The following is a 20,232-nucleotide window of genomic DNA, read 5'->3' as shown; positions in this document are numbered from 1 at the left end:
ATATAATCATCATTCATTTTTCTTACTTGAAATGTTCTGTACTATTTATTATTTACGCAAAGCCACTGGTGTTCTTGGCACTTTACACACACATCAAAAACAGGCCCATGCACTGAGGAGCTTACTACTTAAAGGCCAAATTGGGCAAAGTACGGAGTGCCTTCAATATCCAATCCTGTTCCACTGAAGTCAATAGGAGTTATACAGCTGTCTTCAATGGGAATCAGGATGGTAATTGAAGTCAAAGCCTGAAGAGCACACATCTTGCAGGAGCAGACCCCAACTCAGATGAAGGGAAGGAAGGGATGACAAAAAGTCTGATCCTAAGAGGTGCTTTACACCTGTAACTCCCGAAGTGAGGTTTTTACCCACGAAAGCTTATGCCCAAATAAATCTGTTAGTCTTTAAGGTGCCACCAGACTCCTTGTTGTACCTGTAACTCCCATTGACCTAGGCCCAAAATGGGAGTGGGGTGGGGAAGGAGGCTGCATTGGAAGGATAAGAGTACTGAACTGTATATCCTTTGTAGTTACTGTTGTTTGAATTGGAGTTTAGCACAGTATATCCCTTTGCTGGATACTCAAAGAACAGAGGGAGAACATGTGCTAGGCAGTAGAAGTTATTTGAGTTAATCACAGAGCACAAAGGTACAGAATACTGTACGGTAAAGTCATTACAGAATAGGTTCACAGTTTCATAGACTCCAAAGCCGGAAGGGACCATTGTGAACATCTACCTCCTGCATAACACAGGCCATAGAACTTCCCCAGAAAATTTCCTAGAACATATCTTTTAGAAAAACATCTGATCTTGATTTAAAATTTCCCAGTGATGGAGAATCCACCACAACCCTTATTAAATTATTCTAAAAACTAATTACCCTTACTATTAAAAAATTACGCATTATTTCCAGTCTGAATTTGTCTAGCTTCAACTTCCAGCCATTGGTTCCTGTTATATGTTTCTCTGCTACATTGAAGAGCCCATTATAAAATATTGGTTCCTGCTGTAGGTACGTATAGATGGCAATCAAGTCACCCCTTAATTTTCTCTTTATTAAGCTAAATAGATTGAGTTCTTCGAATCTGTCACTATAAGGCATGTTTTATAATTGTTTAATCATCCTCATGGCTCTTCTGTGAACCTGCTCCAGTTTGTCAACATCCTTCTTGAGTTGTGAGCATCAGAACTGGACACAGTATTCCAGCAGCTGTTGCACCAGTGCCAAATAACCTCTCTATTCCTACTACAGCTTCCCTGTTTATGCATCCCAGGATTGCATTAGCTCTTTTTGCCACAGTATTGCACTGGGAGCTTATGTTCAATTGATTATCCACTACTCCGATAGTCAACTCAAATATTTTTTTAGAGTCACTGCTTCTGAGGCTAGAGTCCTCCATTCCGTAACTGTGGCCTACATTGTTTGTTCCTAGATGTACACATTGCCATTTAGCAGTATTAAAACACATATTGTTTGCTTGCACCCCGTTTACCGAGCGATCCAGATTGCTCTGAATCAGTGTTCTGTCCTCTTCAATATTTACCACTTTCCCAATTTTTGTATCATCTGCAAACTTTATCATTGATGATTTTATGTTTTCTTCCAGGTCATTGATATAAATGTTAAATAATATGGCCAAGAACTGATCCCTGTGGGTCACCATGGAAACACACCTGCTTGATAATGATTCCTTGTTTACAATTACATTTTGAGGTCTATCAGTTAGCCAGTTTTTAATCTTTACTGTGTGCCATGTTAATTTTATATTGTTCTAGTTTTTTTAGACAAAAAGTACTAAGTACCAAGTCAAATGCCTTTCAGAAGTCACACTGTTACCTTTATCAATCAAACTTGTAATCTCATCAAAAAGATATCAAGTTGGTTTGACAGGCTCCATTTTCCATAAACCCATGTTGATATACATTAATTATATTACCCTCCTTTAATTCTTTATTAATTGAGTCCTGTATCAGCTGCTTCATTATCTTGCCCAGGATGGACATCAGGCTGATAGGCTATAATTACTCAGGTCATCCCATTTACCTTGTTTTAAAAAAACTGGCATAACACCAGCTTTCTTCCAGTCTTCTAGAACTTCCTTCGTGCTCCAAGACTTATTGGAAATCAACAGAGAGATTCTCAGCCAACTCTTGTAAAACTCTTGGATAAAAGTTAACTGAACCTGCTGATTTAAAAGTTACTAACTTTAGTAGTTTCTGGTTAACATCCTCCAGAGATACTAATGGAATGGAATGAGTATTATCTTTACCATGTAGAGACTAAATCTTCTTTCCCCTCCTCCCCAAATACAGAACAGAAATATTTATTGAATACTTCTGCCTTTCCTGCATTACTATTGATAATTCTACATTTCCATCTAGTAATGGACCATTACCATTATCAGGATTCTTTTTGTTGATAATATATTTAATAAAGTAGATCAGAGCTTCAAACTAAATTGTTCTCTTGTGTTGTTTATTATAAACTTTCTAATCTAGTCACAATAAACAATTTATTAGGATTGAGCCTGCCATCCTTACTAAGGCAAACCTCCTATTGACTTTGAGAGGGCTTTTCCCCACCTAAGGACTGCTGGACTAAGATCATTTTGTTTTACTTCAGAAGTGCTTGTTGTAACTTCAGCTGTGCTAAGAATGCACATCTTCAGCTCCAGTAACTTCTCACTTTGAGCATGTTGTATACTTATTCCTATAGCGAAGCCACAATCTTTTAATGGTTTGAAATTACATCAGGCACTTGCCTCAAAAGCAATTTCCTGCCGTTGAATGGAGAAACCATGACAGATACACGGTTCCAGTAGAAATACACCATTATTCCTGAGATTCGCAGCTTTAGGTCAAATCACTCTGTCAGGCTTACAGAATCTTGCTGCAAATAATTTATTTCTCAGCATTCTTTGTTACCACCATTAATTGCAGGGAATTTAACTTGACATTTAGCAAATGTGGTGATTGGCATCAGTGTAAAACTCTAAAATAGAAAAAACCCTGAGTCTTACAGGCTTCAGTTCCATGCATGCTTCTTCAGCAAAGTGGATGGAACTACAGTATAGCTGTTGCTATTTTCTTTTGTGAGTGCCTGGAGGCCCACAAAGAGGAAGCTCTGCTACCACTGATGATGACTAATGGAAATTTTGGTTCAAGCCTTAAGAGACAGACCTCACACTGACAGCCAATTCAATGGTTTGTACAGTGCCTAACATTGTAGACGAGTACTGTCATGGCTTCTGAATGATCAGGAAGGTTTGGTGGAGCATTTCCTTATTGGGAGATAAATATAAAGAAAGAAAAAATATCCTAAGTCAACTCATTTGCAATATTTACTTAACACTTTTGAATAGATATTAGAAAACAAAGCTCGAGTACAGCTTACAACTCTCAGAACCAGAATTTCAGAAAATAACTATCAGTTTATAGCACGAAAGTTCATGTGTCTAATACTAAACCCCCTGGTTTTACTACATCCCTGTCTCTCTCCTAACCCAACACAATAAATCCTTCTTCATGTACAGATGCCATTGAAAATCTCTCTCACTTTTCCAAGATTTGCATGCATCTAGTAAGATGGTATGTCTTCCAAGGGCTAGAACAGCTCTTTGTATGTGTGTGCTTGGGCTAAAACTCTCCATCTAAGTGAGGAAGGTAGAAACTAAGGCCCAGATCCTCAAAGACGTTTAGGCTCCTAACTACCATAAATTTAAGGATCCAGACCTAAATGCCTACAAAGAAAAGTGTTAATACTATTGTGAATAGCTAACGTTGCCTTTTGCTGGTGCTTTCAGATCCAGGGTTCTTCTGTTCAACTTCTAGTTGCATCCGGGCTGTGCTGGGCCTCAACCAAAACTGTAGAGCTTCAGGGAAGTGTATTATGTATTACTTTATATAATGTGTACTACATTGAAATTTAATAAATAAAAAAAACAAATTTTGAGTTTAAGCAATACATTTCAATGCTTCTATATCCCACTTTTCAGTATCTGTCCACTCACTCTCCAGTATTCAAGTATAACTAAGAGATCCCACCCACTTAAATATTTAAAAACCCACATTTCTTCTCATTTACATAAATGGTTCTTTAAAAAAAAAAGTATTGAACTATGCCATTTCAATTTTATTTTCAAAAGATGCAGCTATTTTTCTCATCTAAATTAAAGTGACAAATATAATTACCTCACTTCAACGCCTTACAAGTAAAAGGACCTCCTATTCCATATTTTGATAGTATACACAGATGAAGGGAGGATTTCTTAGAAAAAAGTTTAGTGAAGTTTAGAAAAATATGTACACAACATAGAAACTATACAGAGAAATACAGTATCTATACCATATTTTGTCATTTAGGCCTCAACATATTTAAATATATATATATATATATATATATATATATATATATATATATAAAATTTGCAGAGACATCAGATGTGAGACCAAAAAGAATAGCAGATCATGACTTGGGTAACAGTACATACCTTTTTAACAGTGTCAGATCTGGGCACCTTCATTTCAGATGTAAACAGTTTAAACTGACTCAAGCTACTAAGAAACTGAGACCTTGTTCATACTCAGGATTAGCCATAATTCAACATTTGGCAACTGGCACCCAGCATAACTACACCACTGTAAACTGCAAGTGTAGACTAACTAAGCCATGATTTATACCAGTTGACCTCAACCCTTCTTGTAAGTGGGATAAACTCCTTGCAAACACAGCTTATTCAAAATGTAGAGCTTGTATCCTTAAAGGGACCTTCCAAAACTCTCTCTCCCTATCAAGTCCTATTGGTTTCAACACTTTTATTCACATTCAAAACTCTGCAGTAGTTATCTTCTCTCTCATTATACGTCTGTACAAAGTGCAAGCTGGTCTCCATATTGGAAGAGAAGGTTCGAGGGCTGGAGAAACGAGTATTGACTCTGCGTTGCATAAGGGAAAAAGAAGATTTCCTGGACAGACGTCAGGAGATGCTTCTACGGCCACAATGTTCTGAAGATTCAGAGCAGGCGCAGCAGGGACAGAAGGATTGTGAAGAGGTTTGGCCGCATGTGACCTCCAGAAGGAGAAAGAGGAGCGTCCATGCACCAGCAATGGAGATACGGGTGAGCAATCGTTTCCATGTTCTCTCTACAGGTAAAATGTGGAGAGTGGACTAGATGACCCATCTGAGGGAAGGGAGCAGAAGGAGACTCCACCGATTGGAAGGCAAAAGATGCACTGTCCTAGGGATGGGGGTTCCATGACCACCACTCCCAAGAGGAGGAGGGGGGTGGTGGTGGTCGGGGACTCCCTCCTCAGGGGGACTGAGTCATCTATCTGCCGCCCCAACCGGGAAAACCGAGAGGTCTGCTGCTTGCCAGGAGCTAGGATACACGATGTGACGGAGAGACTGCCGAGACTCATCAAGCCCTCAGATCGCTACCCCTGCTTCTCCACATGGGCACCAATGATACTGCCAAGAATGACCTTGAGTGGATCACTGCAGACTACGTGGCTCTGGGAAGAAGGATAAAGGAGTTTGAGTGGTGTTCTTGTCCATCCTTCCTGTGCAAGGAAAAGGCCTGGGTACAGACTGTCGAATCGTGGAAGTCAATGAATGGCTACGCAGGTGGTGTCGGAGAGAAGGCTTTGGATTCTTCGACCATGGGGTGGTGTTCCAAGAAGGAGGAGTGCTAGGCAGAGACGGGCAATACCTAACGAAGAGAGGGAAGAGCATCTTCGCCAGCAGGCTGGCTAACCTAGTGAGGAGGGCTTTAAACTAGGTTCACCGGGGGAAGGAGACCAAAGCCCTGAGGTAAGTGGGGAAATGGGATCCTGGGAGGAAGCACAAGCAGGAGAGCACAAGAGGGGAGGACTCCTGTTTCATACTGAGAAAGAGGGACGATCAATGAGTTATCTTAAGTGCCTATACACAAATGCAAGAAGCCTGGGAAACAAGCAGGGAGAACTATGATGTGATTGGAATAACAGAGACTTGGTGGGATAACTCACATGACTGGAGTACTGTCATGGATGGATATAAACTGTTCAGGAAGGACAGGCAGGGCAGAAAAGGTGGGGGAGTTGCGTTGTATGTAAGAGAGGAGTATGACTGCTCAGAGCTCCGGTATGAAACTGCAGAAAAACTTGAGAGTCTCTGGATAAAGTTGAGAAGTGTGAGCAACAAGGGTGATGTCGTGGTTGGAGTCTGCTATAGACCATCAGACCAGGGGGATGAGCTGGACGAGGGTTTCTTCTGGCAACTAGCAGAAGTTGCTAGATTGCAGGCCCTGGTTCTCATGGGGAGACTTTAATCACCAAGATATCTGCTGGGAGAGCAATACAGCGGTGCACAGACAATCCCAGAAGTTTTTGGAAAGTGTAGGGGACAATTTCCTGGTGCAAGTGCTGGAGGAACCAACTAGGGGCAGAGCTTTTCTTGACCTGCTGCTCACAAACCAGGAAGAATTAGAATCATAGAATCATAGAATATCAGAGTTGGAAGGGACCTCAAGAGGTCATCTAGTCCAACCCCCTGCTCAAAGCAGGACCAATTCCCAGCTAAATCATCCCAGCCAGGGCTTTGTCAAGCCGGGCCTTAAAAACCTCCAAGGAAGGAGACTCCACCACCTCCCTAGGTAACGCATTCCAGTGTTTCACCACCCTCCTAGTGAAATAGTTTTTCCTGATATCCAACCTGGACTTCCCCCACCGCAACTTGAGACCATTGCTCCTTGTTCTGTCATCTGCCACCACTGAGAACAGCCGAGCTCCATCCTCTTTGGAACCCCCCTTCAGGTAGTTGAAGGCTGCTATCAAATCCCCCCTCATTCTTCTCTTCTGGAGACTAAACAATCCCAGTTCTCTCAGCCTCTCCTCATAAGTCATATGCTCCAGACCCCTAATCATTTTTGTTGCCCTCCGCTGGACTCTTTCCAATTTTTCCACATCCTTCTTGTAGTGTGGGGCCCAAAACTGGACACAGTATTCCAGATGAGGCCTCACCAATGTCGAATAAAGGGGAACGATCACGTTCCTCGATCTGCTGGCAATGCCCCTACTTATACAGCCCAAAATGCCGTTAGCCTTCTTGGCAACAAGAGCACACTGTTGACTCATATCCAGCTTCTCGTCCACTGTGACCCCTAGGTCCTTTTCAGCAGAACTGCTACCTAGCCATTCGGTCCCTAGTCTGTAGCAGTGCATGGGATTCTTCCGTCCTAAGTGCAGGACTCTGCACTTGTCCTTGTTGAACCTCATCAGGTTTTTTTCTGCCCAATCCTCTAATTTGTCTAGGTCCCTCTGTATCCGATCCCTACCCTCTAGTGTATCTACCACGCCTCCTAGTTTAGTGTCATCTGCAAACTTGCTGAGAGTGCAGTCCACACCATCCTCCAGATCATTAATAAAGATATTAAACAAAACCGGCCCCAGGACCGACCCTTGGGGCACTCCACTTGAAACCGGCTGCCAACTAGACATGGAGCCATTGATCACTACCCGTTGAGCCCGACGATCTAGCCAGCTTTCTATCCACCTTACAGTCCATTCATCCAGCCCATACTTCTTTAACTTGGTGGCAAGAATACTGTGGGAGACAGTATCAAAAGCTTTGCTAAAGTCAAGAAATAACACATCCACTGCTTTCCCCTCATCCACAGAGCCAGTTATCTCATCATAGAAGGCAATTAGGTTAGTCAGGCACGACTTCCCCTTCGTGAATCCATGCTGACTGTTCCTGATCACTTTCCTTTCCTCTAAATGTTTCATAATTGATTCCTTGAGGACCTGCTCCATAATTTTTCCAGGGACTGAGGTGAGGCTGACTGGCCTGTAGTTCCCCGGATCCTCCTTCTTCCCTTTTTTAAAGATGGGCACTACATTAGCCTTTTTCCAGTCATCTGGGACCTCCCCCGATCGCCATGAGTTTTCAAAAATAATGGCTAATGGCTCTGCAATCTCACCCGCCAACTCCTTTAGCACCCTCGGATGCAGCGCATCCGGCCCCATGGACTTGTGCACGTCCAGTTTTTCTAAATAGTCCCGAACCACTTCTTTCTCCACAGAGGGCTGGTCACCTTCTCCCCATGCTGTACTGCCCAGTAGGGGAAGCAAAAGTGGATGGGAACCTGGGAGGCAGTGACCATGAGATGGCCGAGTTCAGGATCCTGACACAAGGAAGAAAGGAGAGCAGCAGAATACGGACCCTGGACTTCAGAAAAGCAGACTTTGACTCCCTCAGGGAACAGATGGGCAGGATCCCCTGGGAGAATAACATGAAGGACAAAGGGGTCCAGGAGAGCTGGCTGTATTTTAAAGAATCCTTATTGCGGTTGCAGGAACAAACCATCCCAATGTGTAGAAAGAATAGTAAATATGGCAGGCGACCAGCTTGGCTAAACAGTGAAATCCTTGCTGATCTTAAACGCAAAAAAGAAGCTTACAAGAAGTGGAAGATTGGACAAATGACCAGGGAGGAGTATAAAAATATTGTTCAGGCATGCAGGAGTGAAATCAGGAAGGCCAAATCACACTTGGAATTGCAGCTAGCAAGAGATGTTAAGAGTAACAAGAAGGGTTTCTTCAGATATGTTAGCAACAAGAAGAAAGTCAAGGAAAGTGTGGGCCCCTTACTGAATGAGGGAGGCAACCTAGTGACCGAGGATGTGGAAAAAGCTAATGTACTCAATGCTTTTTTTGCCTCAGTCTTCACGAACAAGGTCAGCTCCCAGACTGCTGCACTGGGCAGCACAATATGGGGAGAAGGTGACCAGCCCTCTGTGGAGAAAGAAGTGGTTCGGGACTATTTAGAAAAACTGGACGTGCACAAGTCCATGGGGCCGGATGCGCTGCATCCGAGGGTGCTAAAGGAGTTGGCGGATGAGATTGCAGAGCCATTAGCCATTATTTTTGAAAACTAATGGCGATTGGGGGAGGTCCCAGATGACTGGAAAAAGGCTAATGTAGTGCTCATCTTTAAAAAAGGGAAGGAGGATCCGGGGAACTACAGGCCAGTCAGCCTCACCTCAGTCCCTGGAAAAATCATGGAGCAGGTCCTCAAGGAATCAATTATGAAACACTTAGAGGAAAGTGATCAGGAACAGTCAGCATGGATTCACCAAGGGGAAGTCATGCCTGACTAACCTAATTGCCTTCTATGATGAGATAACTGGTTCTGTGGATGAGGGGAAAGTAGTGGATGTGTTATTCCTTGACTTTAGCAAAGCTTTTGATACCGTCTCCCACAGTATTCTTGCCGCCAAGTTAAAGAAGTATGGGCTGGATGAATGGACTGTAAGGTGGATAGAAAGCTGGCTAGATCGTCGGGCTCAACAGGTAGTGATCAATGGCTCCATGTCTAGTTGGCAGCCGGTTTCAAGCGGAGTGCCCCAAGGGTCGGTTCTGGGGCCGGTTTTGTTTAATATCTTTATTAATGATCTGGAGGATGGTGTTTGCACAAGTTTGCAGATGACACTAAACTAGGAGGTGTGGTAGATACACTAGAGGGTAGGGATCGAATACAGAGGGACCTAGACAAATTAGAGGATTGGGCCAAAAAAAACCTGATGAGGTTCAACAAGGACAAGTGCAGAGTCCTGCACTTCGGACAGAAGAATCCCATGCACTGCTACAGACTAGGGACCAAATGGCTAGGTAGCAGTTCTGCAGAAAAGGACCTAGGGGTCACAGTGGACGAGAAGCTGGATATGAGTCAACAGTGTGCTCTTGTTGCCAAGAAGGCTAACGGCATTTTGGGCTGTATAAGTAGGGGCATTGCCAGCAGATCGAGGAACGTGATCATACCCCTTTATTCGACATTGGTGAGGCCTCATCTGGAATACTGTGTCCAGTTTTGGGCCCCACACTACAAGAAGGATGTGGAAAAATTGGAGAGTCCAGCGGAGGGCAACAAAAATGATTAGGGGTCTGGAGCACATGATTTATGAGGAGAGGCTGAGGGAACTGGGATTGTTTAGTCTCCAGAAGAGAAGAATGAGGGGGGATTTGATAGCAGCCTTCAACTACCTGAAGGGGGGTTCCAAAGAGGATGGAGCTCGGCTGTTCTCAGTGGTGGCAGATGACAGAACAAGGAGCAATGGTCTCAAGTTGCAGTGGGAGAGGTCCAGGTTGGATATTAGGAAACACTATTTCACTAGGAGGGTGATGAAGCACTGGAATGCGTTACCTAGGGAGGTGGTGGAGTCTCCTTCCTTGGAGGTTTTTAAGGCCCGGCTTGACAAAGCCCTGGCTGGGATGATTTAGTTGGGAATTGGTCCTGCTTTGAGCAGGGGGTTGGACTAGATGATCTCTTGAGGTCCCTTCCAACCCTGATATTCTATGATTCAAATAAGGTCTGAATTATGTGGCTTGCTCTAAGTATGGAGTCAGAAGCAGGACATTTTATATTAATGCATTCTGGTTATGGCTATCACTGACTAATTCAATTAGAGATGCTCAATCATTCTAATTTAGGCAAGAGTAAAAAAAAAACAAAAAACTCATACCTGTTCCTAATGTATTGGAAGCAGAGTACCTGGAGACAGTTGAAAGAGGAACATTATGCAAGCACGCATGTTGCAAAATGGTTTATTTTTATATAAAAAGACTAAAGTAATTTCAATAACCACTTTACACACACAAAAATCAAATAGATGCACTGTATTATACATACTCACAGGAGTAAAGTCTTATCTCCTCTATTAAGGTATCCCATCACATTTACCTTTTATGAGAGTTTCTAATACTCAAGATGAGCATAATTCAACATCTATTCCTGCACTGTCAAGTCTAAACTTATTCAGCTAGCTAACTACCTCCATGATCATCTGCAATAGGTTAAGGTCTTCCATTAGCACAACTAGATAATGTTACAAAGATTCAAGTAACAAAAAGGTACTGTTTAACCACCAATAGAGGGTAGAGTGCACATTATTTTTAAATATTTAATATGCATTATTAAAGTCAGTATACAGGGACAAGTCTAATCCATTGTAAAAACAAATTAAGAGTATTTTAATATTTACATCTGGCCCCAGGCTTCCGTCACAATTTTGTCATTTTACCACATTTTCTTATGTTTAAATGTTTTTCCTCTATCTGTTGCTGTGTGAAAAACCCACATTAAAAGGTGAAAAAAGGAAACTATCTACAAAATGCTGTTAAATGCATGACAAAAATAAAAAACTTCCTAAACCTCCCTTTAATAGTGATCTTCAATGTTACTTGTAACAGGTAAAAATATTGACAAGTGTATTTAAAATGGTGTCCCTTTAATAAATGCTACAGCTCATTATTCCAAGTTACATGACTGCACAGCTCCAGTTCAAGACCCTATCCTAATGCACAAAATGTAGGTTACCTCACTCTTCTGCTAATAAAATCTTAAGTGTTTATTTCACAGTAAACAGTCTATTGTTCAAACTGTTGAAATGATCCTAGAAAAGGCTAATTAAATTACTGCTTATTCCGTCCAAAAGCAAACAAGTCTGCCACCTAGAGGGAGAGATGTTTTGCCAGTCATCATCACTGAGGTCTTGCATCTCAAACAATTTAATCTAAGGTCTACTGATCAACTTCTCTAGAAAGCATGTCTTCCTCCAAACAGACATAATGATCTTTCTACTCACAGATGCTTTAGGATTTCTTGCCTCATTTAGTACTTGCTTGCTCCGGACCCTTTACAAGCTTCTTCCCAATCCATATTATAACCAAACCAGCAAGTGTACCTTAATTTTTTTTCTAAACCTTAGATGAATCCTAAGTAATGCTTCTATTGAAGCCCATGGTATAGTTAACTGTTCTAAAGGAAGACAAAGTAGGAAAGAGAATGAGATCCCAATAATGCTGAAGTCCCATTTGGAATTCACTAAGGCATCTCCCTAGATCTGGAAGTTGTTAGATCACATACAAAACATCTGAGTGCTGCTTGAAACAAGTACTGGTCTGCTTAATACTTTGTCCAGTAGGCGAACTATATATAGTTGGGTTAATTTGGGGTCTTCATTTAGTTGCATTGAAGCTAGTCGGCTACTCTCTACTGTTTGTTAACAAAATGAAAGCTGACTGGTTTTAAACAATGGCTGTATAAAACATCAGTATTTAAAATTTCTGATTATCTGAAGTCTTCAATTAGCATTGGCTTGAACTACACGAAAGTATTTCAGCAGTTAGAACATAGTGGTACACCTCTACCTCGATATAACGCTGTCCTGGGGAGCCAAAAAAAAATCTTACCATGTTATAGGTGAAACTGTTATATTGAACTTGCTTTGATCCACTGGAGTGCGCAGCCCCACCCCCCACGGAACACTGCTTTACCGCATTATATCTGAATTCGTGTTATATTGGGATAGAGGTATAGTTCTATTTTTGACCTTCCTCTGAATTGAGAAACTGATTACACTAAGTGTATCATAGTTGGAAGTTTAATTTGCCCATGCATAATTTTAAAGAAAAATCTTGATATGCAAGCAGAATCTATACTATAGCAAAACAACAGGGAGTCCCACACTTATGTTGATAGCCCAGATGAACTAACTCATTTGGAAAACTAATTCCTGAGGGACAGTAGTGTAAAACACTTTGTACCTTGTTAAACATTTTAGGGAAAAAAGGGAAACTGCAGCTACAGCTGAAAGAACAGTTCCAAATTAGGCAACTTTTTGCATGGTAAAAATTATGAAAAGGCAGCTCTACTATTTTGAAGCACTACGTTACAGTTAAGTTCAAGACATATGCAGCAACCATTAATGATGGATTTACACATCAATTACTGGGTATGTAGCACTGTCAAGATGCCTCAATACTATAACTTCCAGTATTAGATGGTAGGTCGTTAGTGTGCCTGTACAATAAAATGTTTCAATTAGGGCTGTCAAGCCATTAAAAAAAATTAATCACACTATTAATCGCACTGTTAATTAAATAAATGGTATTCTAATATTTTTGATGTTTTCTACATTTTCAAATATATTGATTACAAGTGCAACACAGAATACAAAGTGTACAGTACTCACTTTATATTTATTTTTGATTACAAGTAATTGCACTGTGAAAAACAAAAGAAATAGTATTTTTCAGTTCACATAATGCAAGTACTTTAGAGGGATCTCTTTATCATGAAAGTTGAACTTACAAGTGTAGAATTATGTACAAAGAAAACTGCATTCAAAAATAAAACAATGTAAAATTTTACAGCCTGCAAGTCTACTCAGTCCTACTTCTTGTTCAGCCAATCACTCAAAAAAACAGGTTTGTTTATATTTGCAGGAGATAATGCTGCCCGCTTCTTGTCTACAATGTCACCTGAAAGTGAGAACAGGTCTTCTCATAGCACTATTGTAGCTGGCATCGCAAGATATTTACTTGCCAGATGCACTAAAGATTCATATGTCCCTTCATGCTTCAACCACCATTAAAGAGGACATGCATCCATGCTGATGATGGGTTCTGCTCGATAACAATCCAAAGCAGTGCGGACCGATGCATGTTCATTTTCATTATCTGAGTCAGATGTCACCAGCAGAAGGTTGATTTTCTTTTTTGCTGGTTCGGGTTCTGTAGTTTCTGCATCGGAGTGTTGCTCTTTTAAGACTTCTGAAAGCATGCTCCACACCTCGTCCCTCTCAGATTTTGGAAGGCACTTCAGATTCTTAAACCTTGGATCGAGTGCTGTATCTATCTTTAGAAATCTCAGATTTTGTCAAATCTGCAGTGAAAGTGATCTTAAAACGAACATGTGCCGAGTCATCATCCGAAACTACTATAACATGAAATATATGGCAGAAATGGGAAAAACAGAGCAGGGGACATACAATTCTCCCCCAAGGAGTTCAGTCACAAATTTAATTAATGCATTATTTTTTTAACGAGTGTCATCTGCATGGAAACATCCTCTGGAATGGTGGCTAAAGCATGAAGGGGCATATGAATATTTGGCACGTAAATACTTTGCAATGCTGGCTACAAAAGGGCCATGCGAACACTTGTTCTCACTTTCTGATGGCATTGTAAATAAGAAGAGGGCACCATTATCTCCTGTAAATGTAAACAAACTTGTTTGTCTTAGCAATTGGCTGAACAAGTAGGGACAGAGTGTAGCCTCTAAAGTTTTACATTGTTTTGTTTTTGAGTGCAGTTATGTACAAAAAAAAAAATCTACATTTGTAAGTTGCACTTTTGCAACAAAGATTGCATTACAGTACTCGTATGAGGTGAAGTGAAAAATACTATTTCTGTTTATCATTTTTACAGTGCAAATATTTGTAATAAAAATAATATACTTTGATTTCAATTACAATATAGAATACAATATATATGAAGATGTAGAAAACATCCAAAATATTTAATACATTTCAATTGGTATTCTATTGTTTAACAATGCGATCAAAACGATTAATCGTGATTTTTTTTAATCATAACTAATTTGAGAGTTTATCATGAGTTAACTGTGATTAATCAACAGACCCAGTTTCAATAGATTATGCTTGTCAATTTACGAGTCATTTTTACACAACAGATTCATACTGTTCATAAATGTCACCTAATGAATTTCTACTGTTTAAAGAGAAAGCCAAGATGAAGCTGAACTAAACACTGTTAGACTGACCACTTTTTATATTTACAAGTTTATTTCAGTTTTTGCTGTACAAAGGCAGAAGTGCAATTCATTTAGTCAATCTCCATCAGTGACTATCTAAACAGGATACAGATATATACACAAAAGCCATGCCTTTAACTTCATCGTTCACACTAGAATTACATGCGGAGTTGGATGCAAACAGCATCCACACAGTGCAAGGCATAGCTTCAATTTTTCATGATGTTTACTTGTCTTATATTCCTTATGGGTAAGAAAAGCCTTCCAATACTCCAGTTCTTGATTCTAATATTATATTTAACAATCCTGTTTAGTGACAGTGCAGCTTCAGAAATAAAAGTGCATTTCTTTATTATCTATATTCTTGCAGGACCATGTTTTGGTGTTTTGTTCCAGATGTAGCTTTAAAGAATCTTCATTTTTTGAAGTAATTTCTTGTCCATATTTTTTATCATTCAAATTATTTAATAAAAACAGTAAAAAACAAGGCCATTTTCCCCAAACACTTGCAGATTACGCACAAGTGTAGAAACAAAGCTCCTAAAAATGGCTCCTTGAATTGCCTTCTTTTAGACTGAAGCAATTGAAGATAATTGTGTGAAAGCACTCAACAACTGAATTATTCCCATTTTAAGTTTGAAAAACATTTGAGAGTATTACTAGTTTAGCATATTCATAGTTCCAAGTGGCTCTCTTAGGGAATTCTGCAGCGCAGATATTCATGATAATCTGCTCAGGACTCGGCATTCTAATGGTTCTTCACCCTTCAAGTTGATTTAGAAGATCTCACTCTAGAAGGGAAGTGAAAAAAAGATAATCATTCATATTTATGAAAGCTAAGGTACGGTAGAATAAAAAAAAAAGTACTGCATTTACATGCGATCTTATTGTGCTATACACTAATCTAGAAACTTTACACATATGCCCTTTAAAAATTCAGGTGTAAGACTTCGAGGGTACCAAATGACACTATAAAATGGTTCTATTGCCTCTCACCATTAAGATCACTCCTTTGATACTGAAAAACAAAGGGTTGGGAGGCGCTAGGACAGTGGTACTTAAACCAGGGAAATAAAAAAAGATGTGGTCACATGACATGAAAGAGCATGTAAATCTTGATAGGCACAAAAAACCAAGGAAGTGGGGGGAAAAAGTAGGCAGATACAAGAAGTGTTATTTTTTAAAGCTGATCCTACATTTGAACAGTTTATACAGACAAGCAGTAGTTACACAAGAACTACTAACATGAAGCATGACTGCTTATGTAAGTAAAATAATGAATTCATGCTGTTCTTTACAACTTAAACTGCTAATAGAGGTTTCCCAAACTTTACTAAGAAATGCTTGATACAGCAAAGAATTTATTAATATGTCTCATTCAAAGATTTCAAAATATTTAGTCTCATCACACCAGTTATTATACTCATTTTGCAAGATGGATAAATGAAGGTAGAGATTACATGATTTGCCCACCACCACATTGAATGAGCAGCAGAGGAGGGAATTAAACCTAGAAATCCTTACTGCTAGTCTTTTTGTTCTAATAGGACACATTGCTAAGTATTGCCATGGTTGAAATCAGAAGTGTACTTTAGAATTCTGACTATCTCACATTTAAAAAAAATTATTAATAATCAGCCATTCCAATTTAAGTTATCTTGTAATAGAAATACTCCACAATTCCTCTTTTCCTTGGCACTCTAAGAAGAAATCCAAGACTAATGTATGTAGAAAGGTACAAGACATGAGAATTTTGAGGGAAGTTAGTGATTTTATTGAGCATTGCTGTGGCAAGTAAACAAGAACAGGTCATCCACAGTTTTATACCCACACTAGTTACAGAAATCCTGGGCTCCTTTACGTTTAAAAATATTTTCACTCCCTATGGAAGACAATTAACTTTCTATAACTACATATTGTAAGCTACAAATCTATGACCTCTTTACACTGACTTTTGAAAAGGGTTAACAACTCATCCCTCTAGAATTAGCTCCACAAAACACAGGAGATGCTTTATAAGGAAAAACTATTGCATTAGGATTATGTCAACACAAAGACGGTCAGAAACGGACTAATCACATCACCATGTTGCTATTCCACAAGTGGCACAAAAACAAAAATTTAAGTGTACACCGGGGAAAGGCAACTACTGCTTTTCAAATAGCATTGCTGAAAATAAGTCACATTAACTACTCCCCATACCATATCAAACTACATATCCTGCTTTGTTTGCTTCCAGACAGCAATAACCTGCATATATGACTGGTTATCTTGCATCTCTACTGATGAAGACAGACACATCTGCTCTCACATGAGCTATTGAGTTAGTGGTCAAGTTTTCCTGTTTTGTCAACTGTGTAAGATTCTGTAGCAGGGCATGTTACATCTAATCACAGAACAGCAGGGCACCAGATTATATTATACATTAGTGTTACACAAATCAAAATATGTATATGTAACAAGTAGAGCAGAGCAAATAACTGATTTTTTCAGTTCACCCAGTGTTCCGTAATAAATAAATAAATTAAATTAAATTAAATTAAAAAAAAAATTAGTTTGAGTCAAAATGAATCCAAAGATTCTAAAAAGTTTCAGCGAATGAAGAAGTCCATTCTGGGATGAACAAAACTCGTTTGACCTGAAATGCTTTGTTTCCAGCAATATTAAAGGGCCAGATTAACTAAACATCAAGAAGAGGAGGAGCCTTCCTTATAACTTTTAACCCATTAGTTAGGGGACTCACACCACCAGGCTATGTTCACTCTCTCTCCGACTCAAGTATGTTATACAAAGTGGAACAGCTTCAACAGCAGAAGAGAGACTTGCCCCAGAATACACTGTAGCTTGGTGGTTAGGGCATGATCCTGTGAGGTAGAAGACTCAATCCAAATCCTTGCCCCGTATCAAGCAATGGAGATAACTGAACCCAGGCCTTCCACATCCCTGGTGAATGCCCTAAGCATTGGGCTAAAAGTTATAAGGAGGAACCCACCGCCAGCTGTTTTCTGAATGGGACCTACGTTCCCTTGCAAATCTAGCCCAAAAGTTTTTTGGACTAAACTATTCAATTAATGTGTGTCAAATTTGAAAACAGTTTCAGGTCAACAAAAACACATTTGTCAACAAATAAACTATTCATCCAAAAGATTTTGCACAGCTCTAGTAACGAGGGCTAAAGTTGGTTCTGAAATATTTTTCGTATGCTGAGAATTTAGCCCACTTTAAAAATTACACAAGCTTCAGGGGGATTAGAAGTGTTTAACCAGCTCAATTTATCAGAATGATACAATACATATTTCACAGTAGTTTGTCTTATGTTGATAAATGCCTTTCTTCCATTTAAATTTCTCACATACCTTCATCGAGAGGTACTGAGGATTTAGTTTCTGATGTCAGAGTATCCATATCTTCAAAAGTTTTGGCACCTGGGTTATCTTGCTCCACTTCACATAAATATACATCAATGGGTCCCTTTGTGCTCTTTATACGTACTTCTATACAATCCTGTACAACAGATGTAATATATTCAAAATCAGAAGAAATTTATAGATTAAGCCAAACTAATTTTTACTTCAAGCATTTTGCATATATTTTAACACAAATTAACATACAAGAACAGGTCCAGATACAGGAGGGACATTTTAACTTTAATAGACTTTAATTAAGCCATGTAAAGGTTCTTTAGTTCTTGGTAAATTGATAGGGTTACCTATGAAGCTGCCATATTGAATGACATTGATTAAATAATATAATTAAGCAACTGAACAATTCTGTGCACTAAAAGGGTTTTGTTTTGATGAGGGTCTATCCAATGTGAAGAACTACTTTTTTTTTAAGTTGGTCATTTTCAACAGGCCATGTTGATAAATGACTGCATTTTATTACACTGTTAAAAACAGAGGTAGCAAAAGTGATGAGTTTAGGGTCAATGTGACAATTGAATAGCTCAAAAGTGTCAGTGTTGGCACAAATTTTACTGCTAACACAATCAGTAAGGCAGAACAAATTCCATAAAATGCTATATCAACACCCCAGTAGATAATATCAGCAATGTAATGGGCTTTCAAGAACCAAAGGCAAAGGACACCAAATCACCCCAAGACATTAATCAAAAAAACGATTTAGGCGTAAACATTATAGGAAAACAAGTTCCAGAACTATTTTTTCCCCAAAGAGACAAGTGCATTGTAATAGAAAAAAAAAAATCAAATATGCATGAAAATTTTACAGTATGTTGTTCTAGCTTTCTAAACAATTACAGTCAGGGCTGGTAGCACCTCTTAGTAAGGTTGCCTGAAACTTTCCATTATAAGCCCCTGTTTTCAGTTGCTTATAAAACTGTGCCTAACCAACCATTTAGGCTGAAAATTTCCATGTTAGGCATCTACCTCAGGAGGAATCATTTTGGAAAATTTCAGCCAAGGCAGTTTACAGCTGTTTCCAAGAATGAAAGTAGGGAAAAACACACTGCCAGACATTTTTAATATAGCCAAAGCAATACGTTCTTTGAGAAGCTGTAGCTCCCCGATGCTAAGCAAGTTAGTGAGACCAAGCTTGTCAGAGATCATCACTAATTGTGTGTTTAGGGTTACCATTCGTCCGGATTCCCCCGGACATGTCCGGCTTTTTGAGCTAAAAATAGCGTCCGGGGGGAATTTGTAAATGTCCGGACTTCCCCCTCCTCCCCCGCATGCAGAGCTCGCGCGGCTAACAGGGCAGCCGGCCAGATGGTGCCACTTACATGGGGCTCTGACAGCCAGAGAGAGAGCCCCTCCTCCCCCCTGCAGCAGAGCTCCCTCCCTCCCTCCCTCCCTGCATTCGCAGATTGCCTCCGGCAGTCTGGAGGGCAGTTAGGAGCAGGGGTCCCAGGAGGAGGACAAGGAGCAGGGGAGAGGGTTGGGAGGTTGGGGGGGGGGGGCTGTCAGGGGGTGGAGAGTGGTTGGATGGGGAGTGGGAGTCCCAGGGGTCTGTCTGGAGGTGGGGGTGTGGATAAGGGTTGGGGCAGTCAGGGTACAGGTAGGGGGTAGTCAGGGGACAAGGAGCTGGGGGAGGGTTTGGGGTTCTGAGGGGGGGAGTGGGAGGGGCAGAGGCGGGGCTAGGGCAGGATGGGGCAGGGCCAGGGCAGGACAGGGGCGGGGCTCCTCCCGTCCTCTTTTTTGCTTGCTGAAATATGGTAACCCTATATGTGTTCCTCTTTTTTGATTGCCTGACTTGACATCCTGGGATTTGATCTGCTTAAGTGCTGCACGCTCACAGCTGCAACCGAAGCCAACAGGAGCTGTGCTTTGAACATATAAAGATCTATATAGTGTTAAGCTAAATCAGGTCTAGGAATCTCAAATTGGGTAGTAGTGTATGCTTGTAAACTTAATCTCTGTGCCTAAGTTCTCCATCTGTAAAATGGGGGATGTTAATCATACCTCATCTCAAGGTGTGTTGTTAAAATAAATTAATTTGTGAAGCATTCAGGCAATTTAGCAATGAGCATCTTAGAAAAGCCCACACAAATTAATAATTCTGTTTTCAGAGCAAGGTTTAAGTGAATACCATCTATTCTTTGCACTGACTGAGGTAGATACACTGTGGAGAAAAATAGTATGTGATCATACAATTAAAGATCATAATGCTTATGCACAAT

The 20,232-nt window shown here is 40.2% G+C and overlaps 1 protein-coding gene across 7 annotated transcripts in view; it reads right to left on the bottom strand.

Moving 5' to 3' along the window:
* Positions 1 to 10,566: 10,566 nt before the first annotated feature.
* Positions 10,567 to 20,232, bottom strand: part of E2F6 (E2F transcription factor 6) — a 28,078-nt gene continuing 18,412 nt past the window's right edge. For all 7 annotated transcript variants that reach the window (XM_005293109.4, XM_005293106.5, XM_005293107.5 and 4 more), the window contains exons 6-7: positions 17,951 to 18,098; positions 10,567 to 15,385 (exon numbers count right to left, since the gene is read on the bottom strand). In XM_005293109.4, coding sequence (XP_005293166.1) covers positions 15,381 to 15,385; positions 17,951 to 18,098 — 153 coding nt within the window. In that variant the 3' untranslated portion in view covers positions 10,567 to 15,380. The remainder of the gene's footprint in view (positions 15,386 to 17,950; positions 18,099 to 20,232) is intronic.

Source organism: Chrysemys picta, chromosome 3, assembly GCF_011386835.1.
Source record: "Chrysemys picta bellii isolate R12L10 chromosome 3, ASM1138683v2, whole genome shotgun sequence".
In the NCBI taxonomy this organism is placed as follows: domain Eukaryota; kingdom Metazoa; phylum Chordata; order Testudines; family Emydidae; genus Chrysemys; species Chrysemys picta.
This window is presented reverse-complemented; position numbering and strand designations above follow the sequence as displayed.